Here is a 27,489-nt window from a genome sequence, read left to right on the forward strand (position 1 = left end):
TCTTGTAACATGTGTTTTGACTATTGAATATTAAAAAAAAAAAACTCACTCTTGATTATACATACTAAATGTGAGCCTCTTTGCTCCTCGTGGTAACTTTTTTCACTTCTCTGGTTCTATTTCTCTCTTTCTGCATGCAGCAATCCACACAGTCCTGATTTTGTGATACCCATCATAAGGATTGTAAAATCCTCAACATGAGACAGTACCCCAAGTCCCACCTTGATACTTAAACCTTAGGTAGGGGTTTCTCAGTCCTATTGATAAAAATAGGCAACTACAGGACTTGCAATGCTATAATGTTAAGTGTCCTACAAGTTTTAAGTTTAACCAAGGCAAAGAAATACCAATAAAGCTAATATAGAAAAAAGAATTTTAGTAATGAGGACAGCCATCAGCCATGAAATTCTACGGTAGAAGATGAGTTTAATTACAGCTCAACAAAAAAATGTCAGGTCAAAGAAGTAGAAAATTGAGGACCAAAGGATAATCACCTGAACATCCAGTTGCTTCGCCAGGGAAACTGTTCTTCTCAAAACTTCTTCTTGTATGCGAGCATCAGTATCATCATAAGCTCGAACGAGCAAAGGAAGTACATATGAAACTAAGTGCTCCTGACTGGTCTAGGTAGTCATAGAACAAATTAGATAGCAATTAGATTTTGAATGCAAAATTCATAGTTTCCAAAGACAAGTAACATCACAAGACAATCCAATGAAGATACAGAACCAGGTTCCAACAGCCACAGATACAGGATCTAGTAAAGGTTAAAGCATCATTATCATTAATTGCTAAAAGGGAAAACAGATAAGATGTTAGACATCACATTCACAACATTCCTAGATTTGTTGGGGGTTTTATTAATAGAGAAGCAGTAAACTTTAAGTTTGGAGGTTCCTACAATTTTAGGACACTTGGGAAGACCAAACATAATCAGGAAGTCTATGATGTTAAAGCATACAGTCACCTTAATGCTCTATTTTCTTCTTGCAGGAGTTCCAAGTAGGTTCCTGCTGCAGAGCTTCCTTCAAGAGTAGCTCCTCACGCCACCACGCTGGCAAGGCACTGTCCAAGTGTCAACTACACACTCTTGGAGCACTATCTAAGAAGGAAGGATAAGGATTTGCAAGTTTCAGTACTTAAAAGTCTTCCTTGGTTTGTTTGTTAATCATCATATATTTTAAAATGGGCTTCTTTCTCACCCTTTGATTCAATAAGGTTGATGGGTTTGACTTGAACATCTGGAGGCTTTGGCCTACATAGATCGACCATATTACACTGCTACCAGCAAGCAGCTGCTACTCCTGTTCTTCAAAGATGATCCATCTTTTATAAATACACGTGTTAAGGTTCAGTGATTAATACCTAGTTCCCAAAAACAACAATATCTCAGCCTTATACCAATTAAATGGGGTCAGCTACATCAACATGGATCCTTGCCCTCCAAGAAGCTCTACCTGAGGTCGCACCTGATACAAAGCCTAAACCATGCATGTCATTTTCCACCACTCCTCCTGAGGACATTCTGGATCTACCACTGGCTCTTTAATTTCTTCAAAATAGATCAAATAACTCCTCTACCTGGAGTATTCAACGGCCTCTCCTGAACATGGCCATGCCCCCTCAATATGACTTTCCCATGGTTTTACCCTCTATCAAGGTTATTGTCAAGCCAAATCTAAGATGATCATTTCTTATATTACTATTCCTAGTTTTGCCACTGATTCATCAAAACAGCCTCAATTCAGCTATACCTACATCTATCCATATGATGCTTCTTAATTACCCAACACTCTACAACATCCACCATAGCTGGTTATATGACAATCTAATAAAACTTTCCTTCCAAGTCTTAAAGGATATGCCAACCACACAAATCTAGCACGCCTCTCCACTTCATCCATCCTATTTTAGTTCTTCGTGAAACATCATCTTCTATATCACCTTCTCTATCCACGATTGAGTAAGTATACCTAAAATAATCACTTGGAAAGTCTCCCTCTTGTCAAATCTCACCAACTCATTATCTAACCTAGTATCACCAAAGTTACACACCCAATACTACATTTTTCATTCTACTAAATTTAAAAATATTCCTATTCCAAGGTCGATCACCATACCTCCAACTTGACATTCATGCTTTTGTCTCCACCACCAAAACAATAACATAAGTACAAAACATACACCAAGGAACCTCATACTAAATATTTCTGATTAAATCGTCATGATAAGCGCAATCAAGTAATAGCTTAAAGCTGATCCTTGATGTAACCCACCAGTTATAATTGAGAATTCATAAACTTGGACCCCCACTATTCTTTATCTTAATTTGTGATTCTTCTTAACTAGTCTATACTTTAAAAGAAAAGGATTCCAAGTAGATCCACATTCATAAGAGAAGTAAAACAATTAGGTACTAGATAGTGTGTCAAAGGATGGGTTCTCGCCCCTGGACGAGTGTAGGAGAGGAAGCTAGTCTGGAAACGTAGGATCAGATCGAATCTTGGAAGATAAGATCTTTAACAGGAAAGAGCCTAGAACTGGTAGACGTTATGGGGAGAAGACAGATTAATATAGCTTGTATTCACAAGACTAGATGGAAAGGCAAAAAGCTAAGGAGTTGGATAACTTTGAACTTTGGTACACTGGGATAAAAGTAATAAAAGTGGAGTGGGCAGAATAGTGGATAAAGATTTAAAGAATGATGTGCTGGTTGGTAATAGATTTGGCGATAGTATATCCATTAAGCTTGTGAGGGAGAAAGAGATTGTAAATATAATTAGTGCACACTCACCACCTCAAGTAGGATTGTATGAAACCAGTAGGTTACATTTTCAGAAAAGGACAAGTGGACTAAGGCAACAAATTCGTCAAAGAGAAGATTATCATAGGAGGTGATCTAAATGAACATACTGTAAAGGATCAAAGAGGTTATCAAAGTGTACATGAAAGATATGGTTTTGAGGAGAGGGATAAGGAAAGGTATCAGTTTTAGACTTTGTTGTAGCTTTTTTTATTTAGCTCTGACAAAACTACCTACTTTGAAAAGAGAGAGTAGCATTTAATTACATTCAAAAGTGGATATCATGGTAGCCAAATAGAATTCTCCCCAACTAGACAGTTTGACACACTGTCAAGTAACAACAAAACATAAGAGGAGGGAACGGGGAACTAATGGAATACTTGAACCACCCAAAAAAAATCCCAACCCCAAAGCGGAGTAGTACTCAGTAGTAATCATTATTTGTACCCTCCTTGGGCTGAGATTCTAGTTTACATATAATGCAGAAAATAGTTTCCCCTGTTACTCTTTGTCGTGTTACTTCAAAACTACAGTTTAATGAGTAACATCAGGGATTTTTTCAGCAACTTTCCTGGCTAATGTTTGATTCTGATGATACTTCACTCAAGCACAAGACAAGTGAATTTTCCAATAAAAAAAATCAATTAGCTTCACTGATCAAAATTAAGGCTACTGAAAAGACAGGACTGTTATGACCCACAATGGAGGAGACAAGGGAGCAACCAGCAGACCTAAAATTACTTTTGGAAAAGTGAGGAAGGCAATCACGTGGACAGGTGACAGCAATTATGGATTTGAATAGAATTGCATAGCAGACAGAACCCTTGTAGTTGACCAGATTTAGTTAATAAAGCTTAGTCAAGTTTAGTCAAGTTGCACAGTTACTGTACACTGGTGGCATATTTCACAATGTACAGTACTTTCTAATCAGTTCATTCCGTGGGCTCATCTGAGAACTAGATAGGTTTCCACTGACACCTGCCAGCATCAATTTGTCCACAGAAATAGAATGAAATTATGGTTCATGGCTGTATCACTCCAAAGGAAGGTAGCACTGTGGAATAATGAAGAGCCAGATTTTACATTTCTGGCAGCCAGAATTGAGTTCTGTTATACTAAACACATAGTACCTACAAATAAATTTTCCAGTGTTAGGCCTCTACCTATCAACTAGACAGGAAGTCACAAGCAAATTGTCAGGCATTATCACATCATCCATGCACACTAGGGTGACTTAGTTGGTCATTTCAATCAACAGGATAAATTGAAGTATTTAAGAATATTATACTTACACATACAGTGTATTGAGATAAATATCCCTAAGATACACCACCTCCCCCCCCCCCCCAACACACAAAAAATCCAGGAGAAAAACTTGCAAAAGCTTCTTCAAATAGGTAGCAGACAGATGGCAAAGCAATTATAGTTACCTTGTTAATAATCAGCTCTGCGTGTTTAACAAGAAGCAGTAGTGTCTCGCCAGCTGCCATACTCAGAACAGGAACTAAAGCCGGAAGTGTTGATAGCTCAAAATCAGTTTTATCCTATAAAAACACAGACAATATTTGAAGGGGCAGGGGGAAGAAAAACATTATTCCATGATCTCAACCGGCACACCAGATTTATCTCGACTCTCAAGCATAAAATATACAAGACAATCACAACTTCCACTATCTACTTTCATTCATTGGCACCACAAATCTACCTTTAACTCTTAAATTCCAAGGGGTTGTACTGTACGGGGATTATGGCCACAGATATTGATATGGTGGAGCATATGGTGATTCATCTACTCATGCTAGTAGTGTGTTTGCATATGGGTATGGGGATGGACCAAGTGCATCATTTGAGGGATCCATCTTTGGATATCCATCAGGACCAGCACAACCAGTTATGCCAGTTCCATAACCGAATAATAGTCCATGGCCATACGACACATTCCCTATGATGCAGAATTGGCAGCAGATACAAAAGAGAGAAAAGCCCAAAGCTCAAGCCCATTAAAGCCTAGGGACATGACCCAAAACAGCCCATGGCTTGCATGGGCTAGGACTATTGGAGTGGGTTAAAATGAGCCCATGGTTTCATGGGCTTGGATCACTTTAGTGGAAGAAGAATATCAGCCCACTATTTTGAACTAAGCCCAAGTCTAGCTTTGAAAAGTCAACAAAAGGAGCTAGTAGGTGGTGTGGTTAGTGGTGGGGTATAGTAGGTGGATATTTCTATTATTGTTTTGACTAGTGGTGTTGGGTGGTAGTTGGATGTTTCCATTATTGTTTTGACTAGTGGTCTTGGGTAGTAGTTGGATGTTTCCATTAATGTTTGTAGTAGGTTGTGTTAGCTAGTGGTTGGATGTTACCCTTAATGTTTATGTCTCTTTAGAGTGCTATATAAGAGACTTATGTAAGTGATGAAAAAACAACTTATGAATTGAAATCAAATTGCTTGCTAGCATCCCTCTTCTTGGAGAATCCTTGTGTTTGATCAAGGTAGATTGGTGTTCGATCCAATCGATCCACCTTGCGGTGAGAAGCCCGGGTGTTAAGACTCCTTGTGTTTGATCAAGGAAGGTTGGTGTTTGATCCAATCGATCCACCTTGCGGTGAGAAGCCCGGGTGTTACATGTTATTTTGTTGTCCTTATTGTTCTCTTAATTCTCTTATATTGTTCCATCCATTCTTCTTTATAGCATACTACTGTTTTGAAGACCTAGTTAGTCCTTGTTCTTAAACCAATATCCTTGTTCTACCACTTCGGTTTTCAGCCCTCCATTATATCTGAATTTTATCTATCTTAAGTCTATCAAATCTGAAGTTGATTCCCTGTGAAAGGTCCTATTTGGCTACTGTTTTGATCATTCAAATACAGTACTACATTACCCTAGGGTACTTGTATATTGAATTCTACTTGTTCTTGTATTCGTTGTTGCATCTTAATGAAAATTTTAATGTTCTCTTACATAATATTCATATTTACATTTGTAAAACTAAATGTTCCAGATTTCCAATTTCGCTCACACACAGCCAGGCATGTGCAGATCAAGAACACCATTTTGGGTTAGGTTTTAGGCAAAAATAACATTGTCATTGTGTTTATTGGCCTCAAATTATACTAGATACTTAAAACCAACCCCCCCCCCCCAAAAAAAATAATAATAATAATAAAATACCCACTGAAGATTTCTCACAAGTTGTGGTAGTCTTTTGGATCATCATTGATCTAATCATGCATTTCCAAAACAGTGCGACAATTTCACAAGATCTCACAAATTCTTGATCTATGAGGAAAACAAGCCCATATTAGTGGTGGATCTAGGGGATGTACTTTTGTTAAGTTCTCAACCGATAATCCAACCATCCAAGTAACAACTCTAGAGTTGAGACTCCTATGCGTTAAGCACATCTGGCTCACACATCATCTCATCTTGCTAAACAAAAAAGCGAGATCTCACAGGTTCTCCTACCATGATCAAGTGTCAAGTTTGGACCCATGATAATTAGAATGGCCCCTAGAATTACCACTGCACAATCTACCCAGTAGTTTTCAGCATCCAGCATTGTTTAAGTAGTTGTTTTTCAGCCAACTCTCTAGCATTTTCTTGACACTGAGCAAGATCAGGTTGTACTCGAAACCTTGTTCTTTGGGTAAATGAACAATCTAATTACAAAACTCCCAATAAGAAGTACATCATCCAAATAGGTTGAACATCAGGGGCTTAGATGGAGGGAGATGCCCCAGGAGGCTAGAATGTGCATATTCCTGGGGGAATCATTACAAAAGATAGCCACAGAGGAACATTTTCCTTTGCATCAAAGGAGTTGGAGGCCCCAAATAAAGTTGGACTCAAAACTTGCCACATAATTAAGCTTGGTTGAGGCATAAAAATGTGATCAAACTGAGTTCCACCTGAATTGCCTGATAGCATATAAGGATGATAGAAAATCAGGTGCTAGGATAGGATTTCTTGCATGTGCCTTTGATGATCATAAATTAATAACCCCAATTGAAAAGATAAACCACATTATTAATTCAACCATCAAAAGCATCATTACTACAACACTAGAATGCAACCTCAAGTATTAATTTTATTATCAAAACTCTTAAAAGATTGCAGTTGAGTTTCTTTATGAAAGCTAACCATCCCAACACTAAATATCAGTGTATTTATGAAATAATAATCATACCCTGCAAAGACAAACTTTTAATAGACACAAAAAAACATGAATTGCAAATATTGCCTAAATACAGTACCTGGGACTCTGCTATAGTGAGAACCATGGGCAATATCATCGGTTGCATAACCATATTCCGAAGTTCTGCACATAAAGGCGAGAGTACCTACAAGGAATCATAATACCAAAAGCTTAGCCAATTCATTTAGATTCAATTAAACTTGTATACATGACAGATATGAATCCAACACAAAAAATATATATTGCTTCCCACAAAACTGCAGTCAAACAAGAACAGTTAGTCTGATAAAGCAGATTTTGACTCTGTGATATGTAATTAGAGCCCCCCCCCCCCCCCCCCAAAAAAAAATACTGCCTTAGGTTGGCATCACAAAAGAGATACTGTTGTAAATCTTGGAATGGCACTTTTAAAAGTACAACAACGCACTGTTTTACTTCTCAGATATGAATAAACTTGTATCTTCCTTTCAAACATTTTTTTATCATTTTTCCTTCTCTCTTTCCTTTTTTTTCCCTTACAGTGAGCAGCTATGATTTCAAAATTCATTACAATTCTTTACCCTAATGGTAGTTTAAATACAGCTTTGGGAGAAGGATGGACACAAACACCCCCCCCTCCAAATGCATAATGCATCTTGGGCCTCTCTGAAGAAGCTCTCCATCTCATTAAAAGTGCCATCCAAAAGCCACTGTATCCAGGCCAGTATCTTTAAGGATTTCCCTGTTTCTAGGTGCTGAAGTCCTTTACAAAATTGGCAGCAGGATCTTTAAGAGATTACTTTGGACACGTGTACACCAGAAAGGACTTCTGACCTTCTCATGTATTGTTCCTATACCTACAAGAAATTCAAACCAAACTATGATTTTGAGGTAATAGCACACTTAAAAATGTCAACTTCCAAGAAGAGGGTAAATGAAGGATCTATGTATGTGATATAAAATGCATCAAATATGAACTACCATCTCCAACCTTTGACAAACTTGTCAAAGTAATTACATTAATAGTTATTTTCATCCTAAAACCTGTTTCTATGCATTGATGTTAACATTCATGTTGCCCTCCCTGATCGTTTTGAGCCTTTAGGTGAAACAGTAGCACATGTGTCATGAATAAACAGATATAGAAAAGTAGAGTAGAAGATACAGAACACCATCTAAACCCCCAACTTCCCATACATCATATTTAAATAGCAAGGTCATCTCCTATATACACTGAATCCATCTCACTAAAGCAACATGTTCATCAATGTGATAGGAAACCTCTCCAGACTCCTATGAGATTAACTAGATTCCAAGAAACTCCGTTCTAAGAACAGAAATCAGAAATGGTAGTCAAATCAAACAAGGTAGGACTGTAGGAACAGTATTTCTTATAATTTATTTCAGTTATTGTCCTCTCCTATACTGTTTTGCTTTTCCAAAGCTTGCAAAAGCATTGGAGGATATTCTCTTGAATCTGCAGAGTCTCTCTCCTTATATTCTCTTATTACCTTAACGAATTCCCACTCACCCTAATATAATTCAACAATAGAAGTTCTTTCAACTGAAATATGAAAGAGAGATAAACCAACAACATATAAATGGGTGTAAAAGAATTAAAATCATTTCTAAAAGCAGCCTCACATATTTCATGACATACCTATCTATCTATTTAGTGTTTACCTAGAAAAATATATATCTATTTAGTGAATTATACCAACAGGTACAGCAAATGGTACAAGAGATAACTCAACCTTATACCGCAATACACGGGAATCAAAATCTTTCCACATATCAGATAATGCCTTCAAAAACTCAGACTTCTGCATATTATCCCTTTCCTGCAGACAGATGAAGTTCATCAATTTGCAAAGTCCTCTATCCAACATTGTCTTTTGCCTTTATATTCTCATTCAAGGGGCATCAAGAAAGCATTATTTCAATAACTTCCAAACAGAATTATATAGAAACATACAAGCATGTGATCCAAGAACCGTAGAGCACGCAACCTAGTATCATCCCGGAAAAATGAAGAACCTGCAAAGAATGAAGATGATTTTCAAAATAGAATGACAAAATCAAGAAAATAAACTACGGTGCAAGAATGTGGACATTAAGTGCATCTTCGGGGTCCAACTACACTGCATCACTGGCATCCATGTTGTACAAATTAATTTTATTTTAAGTTATAACCGCAGTAGCTTCAAGGTTCCCAAGCTTCAAGGGTAGATTCAGACAATAGGATGAGTGCATGGGCATGAAACTGGGGCCAGCCCTAGGAGTGACCTTCTAGAAGGGAAGAAGAACAGTTGCAAGTGTTTGTTCCAGATTTACTTTGTTGATGATGAATAAACCTTGTGATCAGATTGGCCTGACTGTAGAACAAGAATGGAACAATAATAAAGAACCACCAAGGCTTCCCACCACAATTGTCAATTGGATCAAACACTGATTCTTTAAACAATCCACCTAGGCTTCGCACCGCAAGTTGTCTGTTGGATCAAACACCAACCCCACCAGGCTTGACCAAACATAAAACAAATCTCCACAAGAGAAAAAGAGGAGCAGAAAAAGCTATTAACATCAAAATTCATGTTCACAGCTTGAACCCCTCACAAATTACAACCTTATACAAAAGACTTAGAAATACAGTCCTACACTAAAAAGGAAATGCCTAATCCAATCCTTAACCTATGAGGGTATTCAGTAACTAAAAAAGAATAAGAACTGAAATAGGCTCGAAATAGTCTTAATCGAGGCACAGCAGCACCCCGAAAACCTTTAAATAAAAATAAGAAGATTACTAAAATCACTTAAATAAAAACTACAGATGGAAACTAAAATAGCTAGCCCATAGGCAACCCAATTACCCATATCTTATTCAGCCTATAAAAGCAGCTTATTAAATAGAACAACCATGGGATAAAAGGCCCAACATGTGTGGAACACAACCCTAGACTTATTCCAAATTTCCAATGCAAAGAAGCACAGCTTGGTGATAAATCTACATCAGAGAGTCCCAAAACATTTCTCCAACTGTACACGATAATTCCATTGTCTATATTATACGAGAAAAGTACGAGAAAAGTCTAAGCATCTATCACAAGAAGAAACATTAACAAACTAAATCAACTAAAGCTCAAAGGTCCAATATCTTACCAGTAAAATCCAATGCAGTTGGTCTTGAAGCCTCATTTACAGAGAGCATATTTCGCAGATCAGTAACTAACTCTTGTGGGATGCTTGAAAAAGCTTCGTTTGACAAATAATTCAGACAATTCATGTACTGGGGTAAAAAAAACAACAAGAAACATGCAGTTAAACAAACAAAAATGCAACAATGATGAGAAATATGGACCATACTATGAAATATGAACGGTGTGGAAATCCTTTAACACAGTCAAAACTCAAAACTATTACTTTCCAAAGGTTATTGTAACTGGTGGTGGTGTTGCTGTTACTATTAGTTTAATGACGACAATGACTTTAAAAGAAAGCAATGAGAAAGGAAGATAGAGATAACACATCAAAAAGAGACCAGCTCTAGAATTAAAGACAAGGTGATAAAACCCAAGGGATATAAGCGAAACAAATTATCACCCATTAGTCCAACCTGAAACTTTTGGCAGCGACCAACCTCAACTAAAAGTAGAAGTTCACCTGAGTTATAGATTCTCTCGATCTATGGCTTTCTCCCTCACTCTGAATATTTGTTTCTCTTTTGTTCAATTCCATTTGGTACTTTGATCATGTTATATATTGACAACATGGAAAAAGTTCATAAATCCTGATTCAAGTTCTAGAAATAGAATATTGAAAAATAATGAAGAAAAATTTGAGTTCTAGAAATAGATTATTGAAAAAGAATGAAGAAAAAAATCCAGAAGAAGGCTTGAAATTCTCCATGAGAGAGAAACAAAAAAAAAATCTGAAACAGCAGCATCCACTTGTAAGAGAAAACACAGTAACCATGCAATAATCCTCTAAAATGAAGAGGACAGAGCAACAAATGCAGTAAAAAGTGGACAAGTAACAGTGCTTATAATGCCTTCTTTGGGAAATAACACCATCCATATAGAGGATTACCATTTTAACATTGTTGTGGCAGTCTAAAAGAGGCTTCCGAGCAACCAAGTGGTACACAAGGCATCCAAAACTGAACAAGTCACAAGAACATCCAACTGTCGATTGTTTACTCCGAACCAATTCAGGAGCCGTGTAATTTATAGATGGTTGAATAGGCAGTACAGAATCCTCAACATCATACTCCTGCAAGCAGTCATGAATCAACAGCTAAAAAGACAGCAACTAATGACAGATCATTAAGATTTAGCTAAGTAATGCCAAGCATGTTTATTACACAGTAATTGGATTCAGTTTGGTCTCAAACAATTTAGAAGGGGAGAGAGGAAGAGAAAGACAACAGCCGCTTATGCCAGATATTTCAGAAGAAAAAATTGCTTGGCCAAGCATCAAGAAAAGGAAGAAGTGAAATGGGTTTGCAATGCTCCTTCTCTATCTCCAACATCCAACACTTCACTTGCAATATATAAGAACCCGAATAGGAAGAGGTGAAAATGGCAGCAGAACTGTGGAAATGACAAGACATTTTTAAATGAACCATAGGGTTCATTGCTGGACACTTACTGTGTCAAATCTGAAACCAAAACCAACAAGCAAATTAATCAGAAATTTCAATTTTAAAATGTAAAAAACAGGGAACCAGACAAAGGATTTAGACCAAAAGCATCACTGGACCTGTTACAACAACTGAAGATCACACAGGAATCTAGAATATCAGATTACGCAAACAAAGGTTAAATGAATGAGTACCTCGGAGACTGGAGGTAATTAGTGAAATAGAATACAAAAGTTAACATATAAGAATTCCAATCTCACAGGAGAACAGAGACTGGAGACCAAGGAGAGCCGTAGAAAGGGAGAGAGGTGAAAATAAAGAATTGGGTGAGACCATTAGAGAGAAGGATCACTGCTATAGCAGTGTCACAGTGACTAGCAACTCAAGGTGTTGGAGGGGCAACAAAGCACCTACCTGGGGAAAACCCAGAAGCATGCCGTACATCAATTTATAGAATATACAATTAAAAATTTTAAATAAATGCTTATATGCAACATAGAAGCCATCAATGCAATATGATACAATCATAATAGTAAGAACCTAATGTAAGAACCAGCATATAATAAACAAAAAGATTGGTTATGACTTATGATATAAGCACATACATCAAAAATAAACATAATTCAACATAAACTTGTCGAGGGTCAATAAGGCATACTGCTGTCAAAGAGCCATAGAAGAAATTAGAAAGGTTCTTCACTTTCTTCTGGGAGAGGGTTACGGAGCCTCAAGATTTGCAACATTAATCCATCAAAAGGTAATAATTCAATACGATATCTTTATAAAATAAATAAAGATCAAAAGATATGAATGCATAAAAAGGAAAACAAAAGATGCTACCTTAGATCAAGAGGTGGTAGCTAATTCACCTCAACAATTACAGCAGAGTTCCCAGATCAAAAACTTGCAATAGTTATGCCAAGTTGTTACAGCAACAATGTTATATGCGCAAATAACAAGGTTCCTCCCCTCAATTGTGGCAAATGACACATAGCAATCCTCTTACCTGGAAACCCTAACAATAGCCTCCCTACCATTACTTTTCCCCATTAGGTGGTACAAGATCTGTTAATTGTTTTTTCTTTTTTTTTAAAAAGTCCTAAATGCCCTTATTTAATATGATCTTGTCATTTAAAGACCAAAATACCCATAAACCTAATAAGGTGGGTGAAGGAATATCCCCTTCACCCATCTTCTTCCTTCTTCGGAACACAACCTCCAAACTTTTCCACCACTGCTGCTCCCTCCAATCTCTTCATCTTCTTCTGTCTTGCTTTCTTGCTTATTCAATGCTTGACCACAAAATAGATCTTCCTAGTTGCAAAGTTTTCCCTCCAACTAACAAATCTAAGACTCAAATTACAAATTGGAGAAGATCTACTTCTTATGTTTTATGACATTTTCTGGATCTTCAGCCATTCTTTCCCTCATAAATTGGAAATCATTCAAGTGAATAAGAAACTAAGTGACCTTGCGTTTACTTGCTTAAAGAGAAAATAAAAGAATGGGGTAGGAGAGATGATCTGGAACTGTGTAAGAACAGTGGATAGTTTTATATTTTCAATCTCTTTATCTGTCAATTGAAGTCTCCAATTTTAGTAGCTCTTCTGAAACATATGTTCTGGTTCACATCTGCAACACATAAATGGTTAAGAATAGATCTTCATAATTTACAAGATTTCTCTTACTTGAAAGATAAAGTTGGTTATTATCTTGGTAAACTAATATCCCCTGTTCTTGTATAGATTGAAGACCAAATCAGCATGAATGAGATTGTATATTCTTGTACAATGTTTCTGTTCTCAGAGATTGATGAGCATATGAACCTGGGCTTGAAATTAGGATCAAACTGAGACAAATCAGACACAGTTTTCCTCTATTCCTCATTTCTAATTGCCTTGAGAGCAAACTGGACGAATCAGACACAGTTTTCCTCTATTCCTCTATTCCTCATTTCTGATTGCTTTGAGAGCAAACTGGTCTGTTTTTCCCCATTTCAGACTCATCCATCAATTCCTAACTTTTAATTTATATGGTTCAAAGTTAGGGCAACACAGTGAAAGTCAAAGGCCAAAATTTAGGATTCTGCCAAGATTTTGAAAAGGCTGGATGTTGTTTAGGGTGAAGGAAGCGTTGGATGATGGATTTGGCCTCTCAAGCAATTCACCATGGTAACACCACCACTCTCAATTGGCTAGCTACTACCAGAAATTCAAAATTTATTCTTCTAACAAAGTCAGGGGTAAAATCACATTCTGTTCCACTTAACAGGGAAAACTATCGGCTGAGGTGTTATTGTCAGGATTTCCATATAAGAGGGGAGGTAGATATTCGTGAAAATTGCAGGGAGGTCGTTGTAAGAAGGGAGGCAATTGTCATTTATCCATTTTATATTATATAGGAAGACTAGAGGAAAGAGAACTATGAGTAAAATCAAATGAAAAACGTCTTTCTATGCAAGCTAAACAGAAAAAACTCACAGCATAATGGAAAGGCTGCATATTAGTCAAGTCACTTGAAGTCCGTTCTGCAGAGATGGCAAAGGCAAACCCACCAAGTTTCCAAGCTCCACTTGACGTAATAAATACAGTCTGCAAAAACATATCATATTATTAACACACATCAGACAACAAACGCAAGCCAAATAGAGAATTTTTGTTTCTTTTTTTTTTTTTTTTTTTTGGGGGGGGGGGGGGGGGAAGAAATTCAGTCATATCAGCTCTAGTAGTGGTTAATAAAGGACCTGGGAATTTAGCACAGGCAAGGAATTCAAAATTTTTTGGAGATTTTTGAGATGCTTTTATTTCCTCTAGTTAACCAAACAAGCATGTGTAATCTAGACAAAATTTCTTCCCAATCACTTCTTTTTGCCTACTATTCCTTGAAACATGACAGATGGGTTATGAAAACCCTTTACAAGTTGATTGTCGGGAACTTCAGCCCCCTTCCTTCCACAACACAGAGGCCTTTGCTTGGGCGCTCAGATACATTAAGGTCACAAAGAAGAGTTAGGAGAGGCTTCGCTCCATCCACTTTGTTTTAAAAGCAAACCATAATATCATATTAGTTTTCATCTATTCATAATCTGTGACTTTGATATGGCAGCATGAATTCACCTTGTAGTTAACATCTTAAATTTTTATAGCAGTGTATAAAACTCAAGGACAGGATAGGATGATCTGAATATTGTAGAGGCGAAGCTTTGAATGCTAGGTGGGTATCTTCCATGGAGATAGATACACCAAAATAGCAAACATCGAGCCCAAAGGGAATAACTCTTTTTTATTGAGAATGAGGCCAGATAATGGCTCAGATGACCCAAAAAAGCCAAGGGTTGGATGTATAGGAAGAAATTACGCTGTTGTTGTTGTTTTTGTTGTTGTGGTCTTCATACAATGTCCCCTTTCTTCAATTAATTTATTTTAGTCTTTTAGGAGGAAAAAAAACTCCGCCAGTGTTTTGCTGCCAATCCCAAGCCCAGGTAAAAGAGGAGGGTTGTATCTAACATGGCCTCAAACAGAACTGATTGGAAGGCAAGAATCATGTAGCTGACCTCATTTAGTTGGGACAAGGCTTATTGTTGTTGTTGTTGTAGTCTTTTAGGGGAAAAAAACATATATAAGAAACATAAGATAAGGAAGGTGTAACCTCAGGTGATATAGCCCGATGAATGAGACGAGCGTTGTTATGGAGAAAATCCAGGGATTCTGCAACCTGGAGCAAACCATGTTTAATCTCCAACAATCCCATTTCCTGCAAATAAACTAAAAAACTCTTTCAGAAATATACAAAAGTAAAAATCAACTGTAAATTGGAGGTTGAAACACTTCCATACAACACTAATGCCCACTTAAGGTTTCTTTGTATATTAATAAAGAACAATAAGGTCAAATTGCAACAAAATTGAGCAATCAATTGGGCCTGCTTTTATACTTCTCAAGCAAAAGAAACATATGAACAAGGGAAAGGATCTTAAAGAAGGGAATGCATGCTTATCATAATTGGATTCATACTTCATACACCAATCCCAACTTACCAAATTGGCTAGCCACTATCAGAAATTTAAAATTCTACAAGGGACCTTTGAGGCATTGAGTCTAAAGTTACAGACTCTATAAATAAATTCTGATAATGATTCCTAAGACCAACTTAGATATAGAATACACCTAAAAAGAAATTCTGAGCATGGCTCCTCAGACCAACTCTTAAGTTCATCAAACAATGAAAGCCTTTCAAGCAGTGCCCGACCATGTTTTTCCAGATAGGAAATTTCCTGCTGCTTCTTTTTTTTTTTTTTTTTTTTTTTTTGGGGGGGGGGGTGTTTAAAAGATGGAGTCATCCGAATAATAGTTGTCAACACGACAAGGCAAGGCCAAAAGATAGCAGACAATGAAAACCAACGCGACACCAAGCAAGGCACGAAGGCATTGTCTAGGTGAAACCAGCTCGCCTTCGACCCAAAAAAGGGCCAAGGCGTAGGCGACGCTTTGAAGACTATTGTCTGAATTTCCAATATCAGAGAGGGGTTCAATACAAGAGGCTTCAACGAAGGAATGCACTTTTACAGGAATAACAAGTAAACAATATAAATAGAAAGAGTCAGATCTCATCAGAACTTCACAATGTATTCCATGATGGAACCATGCATTTCAATAATATGTAAGAAATTAACTCTTTTAAATGATGTTACAACTCATAGCCGCAATTTCTGATTTATTCACATTGAGGATTCAAGGTAACTAGAAGAGGCGTCCTCTGCCATATGGTAGAGGCCTCAAAACAAATGGAATAGGACTTCATTATCAGCATAGCAAAAAGCTGCCACAAAGGTTCAATGGTACTTTTGCCTCATGAAGGATAAACTTGGATTGCTAAAACAGTACAGGGATCCTACTCAAAACATCAACGAGGATATTCATGTGTTCCGTTGCTGTTCTGGTATTCAGATACACACACACTTTCCACCCTCACCTTGCTGGGGAACATCTAATCTGCATACTACTGACCTATGTTCAGGTGATTCTCTTAGAAGCTTACACATCATCTAGTTTATGAAGAGTTCACACTAGAAAGGGATGCTACATATTTATAAGTTGGTTACAATCTTTAAAAACTTGCCTTCGGAAGTTGCATCTTGAAAACTATTAGGCGTTCACCATAGAATAGTTATCAGTTATTTTCAGTCTTAGCCACTCGATGTTGGAGCTTGTAACTATTCCAAAAATACCAGATCTCATCAGTCATCTGATGAAAACATATGGCGGCTTCATTTGCAGGGACATAACCTCATAGTTCCTGACTGTGTCATGACTGTGTCATAGTGTTTTGTTCCTGCCATTTTGGTTTAACTCCTTCTGGATGTAACTTTACTAATTGAATTCAACCATGACAACGAGAATGAAATAAAACCCTTCATCACTCCTCTCACCATCTTAGGAAATCCCCCACCAAAACCTTTTCAACAAATGCAAACATAGCCCACGAGCAGATTATGCGCACTTATATTAGCCCATATGTCAGTTTCTGTAACTATTCATGATCAGAATCAACAAGAAATTTTTCACCAAAAATAGACAATGTTTTCCAAAATTATGCACCAACTCAAGTGGAGCAAGAACATCAAGAGAAGTTCCAGTCACAAAACCAGGCAGGAGGGGAACAGATCTCTATTTATTTACCACTCATACATCTTTGGGTTCAATGGACCAATATCCATGCTTCAATCTACGTCATGAACTTTATACAAGGTAACTAGATAAGTTCCTGGATTTCATTGAACTACTCAATTCCAAAAACTGAGGTTGTAAAGTTAATCTTTGGGAAGTTGACTCTTAGACTGCAACAGATGCTCTTTGGGTAATCGGTGCCACTAGGCATGAGGATGACCTGTGAACTATGGGTTACATCATCTACACAATAACCAGTGTATCATTGTGCATTTCTACTATCGTGAACCCTTGAACAGCTTCCCAAGATAAAGAGTTGTAACAAGAGGAAGGTGGTATATACAACTGGGTTTTATACACGCTCAGATTTCTTGAACATTATTCCATGCAAAACACAGTTACGACATTTTTACTTTTCTCTTTTCATTCATATCGGAGCTGATCCCATTTCAAAACTGCGCTCCTTGGAAGGCCCTGATCTATTGATTCTGCAGATCCTTTCCTATTAAGCAACTCTATCTATAAGGAAAATTTAATAAGAATTCACAAATTCTTCTTGCATACGAATACGCTACAATTAGAGGTCCCATAAGCACTTGAATCATTTATGGATGTATAAGTCACTGCATCCTCTTTTAAGATCTTGATTAGACTATGGTCGTAGATTACATCAAACAAAAGATGCATATCTCTAAAAACAACAATTCAACTCATCCTTGAAGTAACCACCTCAATTTTGTGCACTCACCTTATCCAGTAAAACCCACCGGTCCTAAGTATCATGCAAGGGCACAAATTTCGATGTGTTGGAGGTAATTATGTTTCAAGTGCAGTTGGAAATGAAAAAGAAGGAAAACAACCAGGCCATCATTCACCCGAACAGCTCCAGTCTCAGTAGCAACAGAAACGAACAAATACAAAATTTACACTGTAGTACAACAACTCCAGCCCACAGGGACGTAACATGCACTTGAGTAAGATTTACTCAATATCCTCAAAGTGAATCCACCGCCTTTAATTACATGCTAAGTCGTCAGCAATATATAGAAATAAGCCAAAGCTACTGAGAAGCCCAACATCCGTCAGGAGGAATGAGGGACTCCGAAGTATTGAAAAGGAAAATTTAATGGATATCTCCCCAATAGAGAGACCCTAGACGAATTTTCAATTTTGCATAAAGAATTCAGAATAACATGTCAACTGAATGATAATTAAGATCCAAGCCAACATAAATTGATTTGAGAACGGAAGCTCTGCAACTAAAATTAAATTTCTACTACCTACCATGCCTTTGAGCTCCTTGGGCACCTTGGCAATATTATCAACGGCACCAAGAGTATTAGCAACCGAAGCAAAGAGCGGCTCAGTGACCATCGCCATTGCGTTCTTGCTCTCATCTAAAGCTTGAACCACATGAAGAACTCCAGGGTGTCGAAGCCGAACCAAACGAGCAGCATCGGCACGAATCATATCGAAGAAAGCATCTTCAGCTGCCTTCGAGAGACCTGCTCGTACCCTAGCCTCGGAGAGTGCACGCTTGTCAAGGAGCCAAACACAGACGATCGGATACTGCGCTGGAGTAGATCCACGGGATTTTGCAGAGTAGAGTTTCCATACGAGACCAGGGCCTCCAGATCCGATTTGTTCCAAGAGATCATAATCCTGAAGGGCCTTAGGACCTGTAACCTCCTGAACAGTTGTTTGAACCGTCTTCTCGATCACAGCTGCGGTCTTCGCCAGGGCTTGCGTTAGGGATTTCATGTTCAGAGCCATCATTAAAACTCGAATATAGAGTTAGATTGAATTTCAATTAAGGGTATAAACTTAGTTTCGTTTCAGGGAGGAAGAAGAAGAGCCTACGAGGTGGCCGAGATGGAACAGATCAATCAGCAAGTCTTGGCGCTTCCAGGTTCCACCTCTCTCTTTCTCTCTATGACTCTCTCGTCTGTCTCTCGCTCTTTTGCGAGGAAATTTCTTCTTTTGCTCCTACCGACGGTACTGCCAAATTTAAATATTAAATTACAAGTATACCCTCGTGGTGACATTATCTGTACGGTTCTCTCCCTTCATTCGCGAATCCAACATGGAGGCGTGGAGGCATGGAGCCGTGGAGCCGTGGATTGCGGTTTCCTGGCCTTTAGGTCTACAAGGTTCGGATTCGTCGGAAATTGCAAAAATCGAAATAAAATCGAAATAAAATCGGAAAATCTGCAGATTACAATTTAAATTTTGGTACTTATTTTCTCTTAAATTTCCTTTTTGCAAGTTGCAACCCTTGGTGGCTTACATTTTTTAAATTTTTTTTGTAGCAAAATTTTAACATGGGGTTGCAAGATAACATATAGACTCATTGAGAATATACACCATATGGAATCTACAAAAGATTAGCATGTAAATTGTACCTTTTTTATTAAAATATTTATTATTTTACGAGAAAAATGATTAAGATTTGATCAAAAGTATGTTGAAGTCCAAATAATTCGACATAGTTTCAGGGGGAAAGGAAGTTTTCCTATTCTTGCCTTCTAAGTTAAGCAATGTTGTATTTTGCATTGCTTTTGAAAAATCTTGAACCCTTTTGTTAACATATCGATTCACATATTAGAGAGAATGAGAGAGGAGAGAATAATTCTCATCGCCAGAAAGAGTTGATCCACTTCAATCATCTCCGTAGCATTAAACTACTTTTTATGCTACCAAAAAAAAATTACTTTTAAAGTCTCCAGGGATGGAGAATGTGTTCATTAAGGTTTGGGGTCCACCAATTGAATAAGTACTACAGAGGATCATAGCACTTCCCTTGCTAATGTGTGAGGTGAGAAAGAGAACCAACAAAATCGTTTTAAGTTAAACTTACTTAGGGGATCTGGATATGGCACAACCAAACCAACTCAATTTGATTTCCGATTGAGGTAAGAGAGGGGTTGTACACTACTTTAAATACTCTTTTTAGGTTTTCATCCCTGCAACTCAGAAGGAAATGTGATATGTCACCACCATGTAAATTACATATTTTCTATTGAACATTGAGGAATTCAACGGGATTGACACCACTGGCCAACTTGAATTATCAAATCGTGTCCAACTGCTTCTCCATAAAGATATTGATTCGACAATAATGACAGCTCACCTCACTGATGCCGCACGCTGACCAACTCAATGTCAAAAACGAGAGTTCCCAGTGTTGAGCCTTCTCCATTAGCCAGACGTGTTGGGTTGAAAATGGTGGTGAACAGCCTTTGTCTGTCAAAAAACTGGAGAACAAGGCATTAGTAGATCCCAGAACAGCGCATAGGAACATGATTTCCTTCTCTTTATGGACAAGCTGATTAGATTCACTAGAAGAGAGAACTCTATCAATTAAGTGAGCCCAAAACAACATTGAATCACATGAAATCCTAATGGAAAAAACAGCATAAGAGCAGTAAGAAGATGAGTTGAACACATTCACACAAAACCATCTCAGCTTACAAGAATAGGATCTTTGATGATAGATAGCATTAAGGAACAAATTCTTGCCACCTTTAGAGATAATGTAAGTTTCTCCCTTGCTATCAATGTACGCCCAGAGAATCTATACTGAGATTACTAAAACCCTGAACCAATCATGCAAGATTCGATACTTGATGACATGGGCACCTCGGGTTGACTTGATTCACAGATGGGGTAGCTTACAAAGCCATAGAAAATACACTGGATCTTCAACTGATTTGCCCTTAAAACCACTGGATCTAAAATCATTGATAATTCAGATGTCAATTATACATGTACATTTTGGTAGGTCAAAAGGAATCAGAGACCCTTAAAAATTCATGAGAAATTCGAATTCACATAAAAGGTAGAGAATTCATATTGAAAGAAACTCCCATTTTGGTCTGCAAAATAAGACAGTTCCCCCAGAGAATTTTCCACACAATATTACTAGCCTATTTTCATTCATCTGTAATCGTTCAAACCTACGATCCAAAACCTACAGAAACATGGAGTTTCTACCACCATAAATGCCTCCAGAATGCTTTTGAATAAACCTTATCAGAAAGAATCAATGAAATGAACAACTATATCCAGTTCCTCCATTTGAAGCCAAAACTCACATATTAAATCATTTTTATTGTAAGTCAACTTGCTATGGAAGTTATTAAGGGGTAAATAGATGCAGGCAGACATATGAGTATAAAATTAAATAACTCTTCATTGTTAAAGACTACCACATGATTACCTATGTTTTCTTTTCCTTCATTTATTTTCCTCCTTTTGAGTGACAAGAGGACATTATGACTCTTTCACATGCTACATCAGTAACTAGTTTTTTCATCCCTTCTATTTCATAGGGAATATAAGCCACACTAAGTAAGGATGTGTACATTTGACCCTCCCAAGACCCATCAAACACAAAAGCCTGGTGCACTGGGAATGGGTACGGCGCTTTTTTTTTATTTCTTTAACAAGCCACAATAACATGAGAAACAAGCTTAGATATGATTCTGTCAATCAAGTGGAAATAAAAAACCAAGCAATGGCACAGCAATTGAACTTTGAAAATTTCAGTAGACCATATTAAGCTCGATAGATGAATCTAATATAGTCCATAACCCATTTGTATTCCAGGAACTTTATCTTCTTTTATTTGTACAATTCAAGAGCTAAGAGAGGGCCAATTAAATGGAGAAAGACATGAATACATACATTTGGTGGCAAGGGTTCTTGCGATGTGTTCTGGTATCCTTGGGATGGTGGTATTATGGCTCTACGGATACCCCCTACTCTCATTGATCTCACAGCCGTTTCAATGCCTGAAATGACCTACATAAAGTATTTCAAATTAAACCTTGCAGACTCAACTATAAATTAATATAGAAGATACATCACGGGGGAAGAAAAGTCTTCTATAAGACCTACAGTGAAACATGACCATGACTATTTCAACTCTTTTTTTTTTATGTACACCACTCTTTTACAGTGCTAATGAAAAAACACACAAGTGTTCAGAATGCGATAAAGGATATCAAAATAAGAGGCGGGGGGTTGATGTGTGATGGAAGAAAACAAACATCCAATCAACAAAATAAATTCCACTTTCTTTTAAAGCATTTCAAGTGATTTATCACAATTGAAAACAAGAAAATGGCATACCCTAAGAGTAGTTTTTTACACCAAGACATGGGTTCTTGTAGAATTAATGTAACAACAAAAAATGGTGATTCAAAGAAAGTTTACTTCTTAGTAGGGGTTGGCAATCGTAATAGTGTCTAACCAAGTGTTTTTTCACAAACAAGGTACTTCCCATTCCCATAGTTGTTTATATCTCAATTGTGTTATGGTGATATATATAACTTCTCGTTCCCGTAGTCATTTATATCTCAATTGTGTTATGGTGATATATATTGGTGTTGTGGGGGAAAGAATCATCATTATAACGGTCACACAAATCTGAGAGTGTCTTTTACAGCTAACTCTTAGAAGATTGGGCAATCTAGTAGGTCAGGGACTCAGCATGTCTATGCCATTTCCTTTAAGGAAAGTTTTGGGACAACAACGTACACCTTTGTTAAGATCATGCCCCCACCTTCCACCCTAAGGCTTTTCTCGCGAATGACAGATATGGCTAAGCATAAACGATGGTTTTCTTCTTTCTTTTTCTTTTCTTTTTTTTTCCTTTTTTTTTTTTTTTTTTTTTTTGGGGGGGGGGGGGTTGTGAATAGATCATAAACAGGGTTATCAACAAAGAAAAACACAACTTATCTTCTGAGCTTACTCTGCCAGATCCAAGTATGAATACAAATGGAATTGGTTCACCCATTTCATCTCTGTGACCATAAGTTGAATCAAAGAGCCATCCTTGTTTTGCTGCTAACCTTCCATAGTAATGAACTGCAACCTTTACAACCAAAATTCAAATCAAGGTCCAGTAACTCATTTCTGCCCAACAAAAGAAAACCACATGGTCCCCCCCCCCCCCCCCCCCCCCCCCCCCCCCATTAAAAATATGGAAGGGGGGGGGGCCGGGGGGGGGCGCGGCCCCCCCCGGGGCCCCCACCCCCCCCCCGGCCGGGGGGGGGGGGGGGGGGAGAGGGGGGGGGGGGGGGGGGGGGGGGGGGGGGGGGGGGGGGGGGGGGGGGGGGGGGGGGGGGGGGGGGGGGGGGGGGGGAGGGGAGGGGGGGGGGGGGGGGGGGGGGGGGGGGGGGGGGGGAAAAAAAAAAAAAAAAAAAAAAAAAAAAAAGAAAAGAAAGAAGTAAATTAATAACGAAATTAAAAGAAAATTAAGAATTAATACGCCGTCTGTGGGAATCGAACCCACGACCACGTGGTTAAAAGCCACGCGCTCTACCAGCTGAGCTAAGACGGCTTGAATGAACATGTGGTTCTTTTATATAACTTCACTTTGTTGTATTAGATTCTTTACACTGTAACAACTGTTTTCATGACAACTGAATTAGAGAAGAATGATAAGTCAAGAGTCGTAATTATTGGAAACTTCGAAGAATAAGTAGAACAGTCGTTCTCGTCCCTTCTTCCATCAAAGTCTCATACAAGGGAATTCTTTGACGTTTTCATATTTCTCCAAGCCTTATCGGCTTATCTGTAGAATTTTTCTTAAAACCAACAACCATGAAGCATACAGTGGCTAAGAGCTAGAATCGTCATCATAATCATCTTCACCGACTGACGACCGTAAAAAAAACGAAAAGCACAAAAACAACGAAAATTGGATACATGAAAAGACAAAATGGGCAAAATTTCAAACCCCACACTTAGCTAGAAGTGCAGCTGTGGGACACCATGCCTCTGGAATTTTAATAAGTCTTTGAATGCTGCCATTAAATGTACAGTTATCGATATTTCGATCTCGACCTACCATACCGCTGGAAGTTAGAAATATAGAAACAAGGTGCTTTTATTCAACCCAGAAATCAACGATGATTTTCACTATGAACTTCGCCAATGACTTACGAAATAGTTCGCGCGCCAACTTAATTATACTTTTTTCGCTTAAATTCTGGTTATAAATTGGCAATTATATCAGCTCGACAGAAAATTCCCAGGCAACCCAGAAGAGCTCAAGTGAGAGAGGAAGAGAGTAGGTTGTAACAGGGTATTCTCCTTTTAAATAAATAAACTTTGTTCTACAAAAGAAAAAAAGAGGAAGAGAGTATGAAAGGTTATGCCATCGCCCTCGTTTGTTGTGGTGCAATTCTTGTATCTGTTTTAGGGTTGTACCTATTGATTTCTCTTTGCAAGAGAAGTCCAAAGAAAGAAATCAAGACTAACCAAAGCTATCTTCCGAGTTCTGCTTCTCTACCTGTTTATGGCAATGTTAAGCAAAGTCGGGGAACTAACAGTCGGAGCACCGAAGGTGCTGGCATGGTTCTTGTGGTGGATGCCAGTGCTTTAGCTACTGCTGATGTAGGAGGAGGTGATGACGGCGGTTCAACTACTGACTGTGGAGGTGGTTATCATGGGGGTGGAGGAGGCGGTGGTCATCATGGTGATGGGGTATCAGGTGGCCGTCACGGTGGAGGCGGTTATCATGGTGGTGTTGATCATGGTGGCGGTGACTATCATGGTGGAGGTGGCTATCACGGTGGTGGTCATCATAGTGGAGGTGGCTACCATGGTGGTGGTGATCATAGTGGAGGTGGCTATCACGGTGGTGGTGATCATAGTGGAGGTGGTTATCATGGTGGTGGTGGCGGAGGCGGAGGATTCGATGGTGGTAGTAGCTTTGGCTTTTAACTGAAAATTATCAAATTTAGCTCCGATTTGCATAAGAAAACCGTGGGCTGTGTTACTGTTCCACAATCCACATCATAGATTTTGAATAAAGCTAGCCTGGCTGTAAAATGTATATATTTAATTTAATATGTAAACTATTATTTATTTTTAATATACTTTTCTTATATTTTATGTTAAGAACTTGAAAATGGAAATTATAGCTGGGCTTAAATTCTGTTGGCATTAATCCGAAAATGTCCAGACAAGCAATAAGATCATAACTGAGTAAAACAATAATTGCTTACAAAAAAAAATAATAAAACATAACCAAATTATTGAAATGACTATCTCAACTTAGAGATTGATTCATAGGAAACTTATAATAGTATGTGAACAGAATCTTATTAAGGATTGTTATTAATTGTGACACAATTTAGACCCACCGTTACCTAAAGATTCAAAATTCACTAAATGCAAGTTTTGAATGAGTTATATTAATTACGACTTTGTCTTGTTATAATTTTGCAAATTATACATTTATGGGAGAAGGAATTGACATAGTTTTGAACATATATAGTAGGGGAAACCAATAATAATATTGGGTCAACATTCAACATAATTAATTTTTTATATATTAAACTGCAAACTGGTAAGGTAGTCTAATGTCAATATCAAGAAGGTACTTGGCTTTCCTTACTTGAAAACACATTTTGGAAATTTTGGGAAGTCAATGGAGCTTGACTTATTCTTCATACACATTATTGTTATATGTATAGACCAAGCTGCTTTGTTGGAATGAGTAAACGTCAATGATTTCAATTGATAACTACAGGAAATTGCATAGGGTTTGCTGTTTTCATTTGCTTAAACTTGGGCTCCAAGTTAACAATCATGCGAACACAAACAAGAGCTTCAAACCATACGTTTGAAGGGAGAACTTCAGACTTTCTTTTTTTTTTCCTTGAATAATTTAGAGAATTATAATTTGAAATGAGACAACCCATACGTTTCCAATAAAATGAGTGCCTTGTATATGAATCTTTTGTGCTTAGCTCAGTTTTCTGACGTAAGAAAACTATCATACGTAGAAACAAGCAACTTATATTGAACCCAAAAATCAATTGATGAAGCTTCGCTATAAGCTTCGCCTATGACAGTAAGAAATTGCACTCCAAGTTGACTTTTTGCTTTGAACCTGGGCTATAAATTGAGAATCAGATCAGCTCCATGTAACACTTGAGCAAAGGCAATAGTTAAGTGAGAGAGAGAGAGAGAGACTATGAAGAGTTATGCCATCGCTCTTATTTCTTGCAGTGCAGCTCTTGTGACTGCTTTAGGGTTGTACCTGTTGATTTCTCTTTGCAAGAGATATCGAAAAGAACAAGTCAAGACCAACCCAAACCATCGTCCAAGTTCTGCTCCTCTTCCTGTCAGTGTTCAACGAAGTCGAGTAACTAGCAGCAGGAACATCAAAGATGGTGGCATGGTTGTTATGGTGGATGGAAATCCTGCTTTAGGCGTTGCTGCTACCACTGCTAGTGATGGTGGTCATCACGATGGAGGTGGGCATCATGGTGGTGATAGTTGTGGTGGTGGTGGTGATGGTGGTGATGGCGGAGGTGGAGGATGTGGTGGAGGATGCGGGGGAGGATGTGGTGGATGATAGCAGAAATGATCATATTTTGCTTCCATTTAAATTTATAGATCTGCAAATACCATTTGATTAGAAGTCAACTTATTTGGAGGAGAGATGTTACTCTGTTAGATATATTATTGTATAATGTTTCTTCTCAGCCATCATGGTATAAAGAAATCTCCTCTATGATCTAGGGATTGGTATTGGATGTCATATAATTGTGCTGGCAATTCTGACCTCAATCTAACAATTATTTCACCAAGTAACTACTTCAAGGTAGTTTGAAGTTTGAACCTTATCCCCAAGCTGACTGAGGGAGAACTTTCTTTAGTTGTTATTTCATCTCTTGCTGAATAAATTGATTAGGTCACCCTGCCCCCAAAAAAAATCATATTTCACAAAAAATGCAAATTATTAGTATGAAAGTATGTCATTTGATCAAAGAACCCATTCCCTTCAATTTTGGCCATTTTCTTCTTTATGCAGCCATTCAATAATTAAAATTAGAAAAATTTATATTTCTCCTTTATATCTAATCTTGATCTATTTTTAGTTTCCTCTCAAAAGTTTTATATTTGATTATTAGGGAACATAATTTTACTAAGCTATCTCTTTGACAAAGGATATGATTTTTATAGTCAAGACTTAAGAGGTCAATCATTCATAATCGGTGTTTCTTGATACGAACAATCAATTTATTTATTTGTAAGTAAAGTGGAAATAAGAAAAAATGAGCATGTTGATCACCCCCATGGAAAAAGGAATCAATCCCCTTCTCTTCTTCTTCTTTTTCTATTTGGGGGCCGGGGGTGAAAGATGATGATACTATATCTCGATGTTAAATAGGTTCAACTTTCTTT

The 27,489-nt window shown here is 37.8% G+C and overlaps 2 protein-coding genes and 1 non-coding gene across 4 annotated transcripts in view; all 3 read right to left on the minus strand.

Moving 5' to 3' along the window:
• The window catches only part of LOC149025516 (SCY1-like protein 2 A), a 29,860-nt gene extending 10,545 nt beyond the window's left edge, over positions 1-19,315 (minus strand). The window contains exons 1-10 of one of the 2 annotated variants that reach the window (XM_089145727.1): positions 18,565-18,654; positions 15,263-15,378; positions 14,095-14,205; positions 11,062-11,244; positions 10,135-10,261; positions 8,951-9,012; positions 8,730-8,816; positions 7,055-7,141; positions 4,234-4,347; positions 495-623 (exon numbers count right to left, since the gene is read on the minus strand). In XM_089145727.1, coding sequence (XP_089001853.1) covers positions 495-623; positions 4,234-4,347; positions 7,055-7,141; positions 8,730-8,816; positions 8,951-9,012; positions 10,135-10,261; positions 11,062-11,244; positions 14,095-14,205; positions 15,263-15,364 — 1,002 coding nt within the window. In that variant the 5' untranslated portion in view covers positions 15,365-15,378; positions 18,565-18,654. Of the gene's footprint in view, positions 1-494; positions 624-4,233; positions 4,348-7,054; positions 7,142-8,729; positions 8,817-8,950; positions 9,013-10,134; positions 10,262-11,061; positions 11,245-14,094; positions 14,206-15,262; positions 15,379-18,564 lie in introns of both variants that reach the window. The other variant, XM_089145726.1, reaches the window with a different exon arrangement.
• A 163-nt stretch (positions 19,316-19,478) lies between these two features.
• On the minus strand, positions 19,479-23,170 carry LOC149025517 (FKBP-like peptidyl-prolyl cis-trans isomerase family protein; the record flags this gene model as incomplete). The annotated part of the gene is made up of 3 exons (XM_089145734.1): positions 19,479-20,534; positions 21,967-22,083; positions 23,036-23,170. Coding segments are annotated over 3 exons (375 nt in total), but the record flags the coding sequence as incomplete, so codon positions are not given.
• A 383-nt stretch (positions 23,171-23,553) lies between these two features.
• On the minus strand, positions 23,554-23,626 carry TRNAK-UUU (transfer RNA lysine (anticodon UUU)). Its single transcript has one exon. It is a non-coding gene; the product is annotated as a tRNA-Lys (tRNA).
• Between the last annotated feature and the right edge of the window lie 3,863 nt (positions 23,627-27,489).

This window comes from Hakea prostrata, chromosome 2, assembly GCF_041222555.1.
Source record: "Hakea prostrata isolate BN-2017 chromosome 2, UWA_Hpros_2, whole genome shotgun sequence".
Classification (NCBI taxonomy): domain Eukaryota; kingdom Viridiplantae; phylum Streptophyta; class Magnoliopsida; order Proteales; family Proteaceae; genus Hakea; species Hakea prostrata.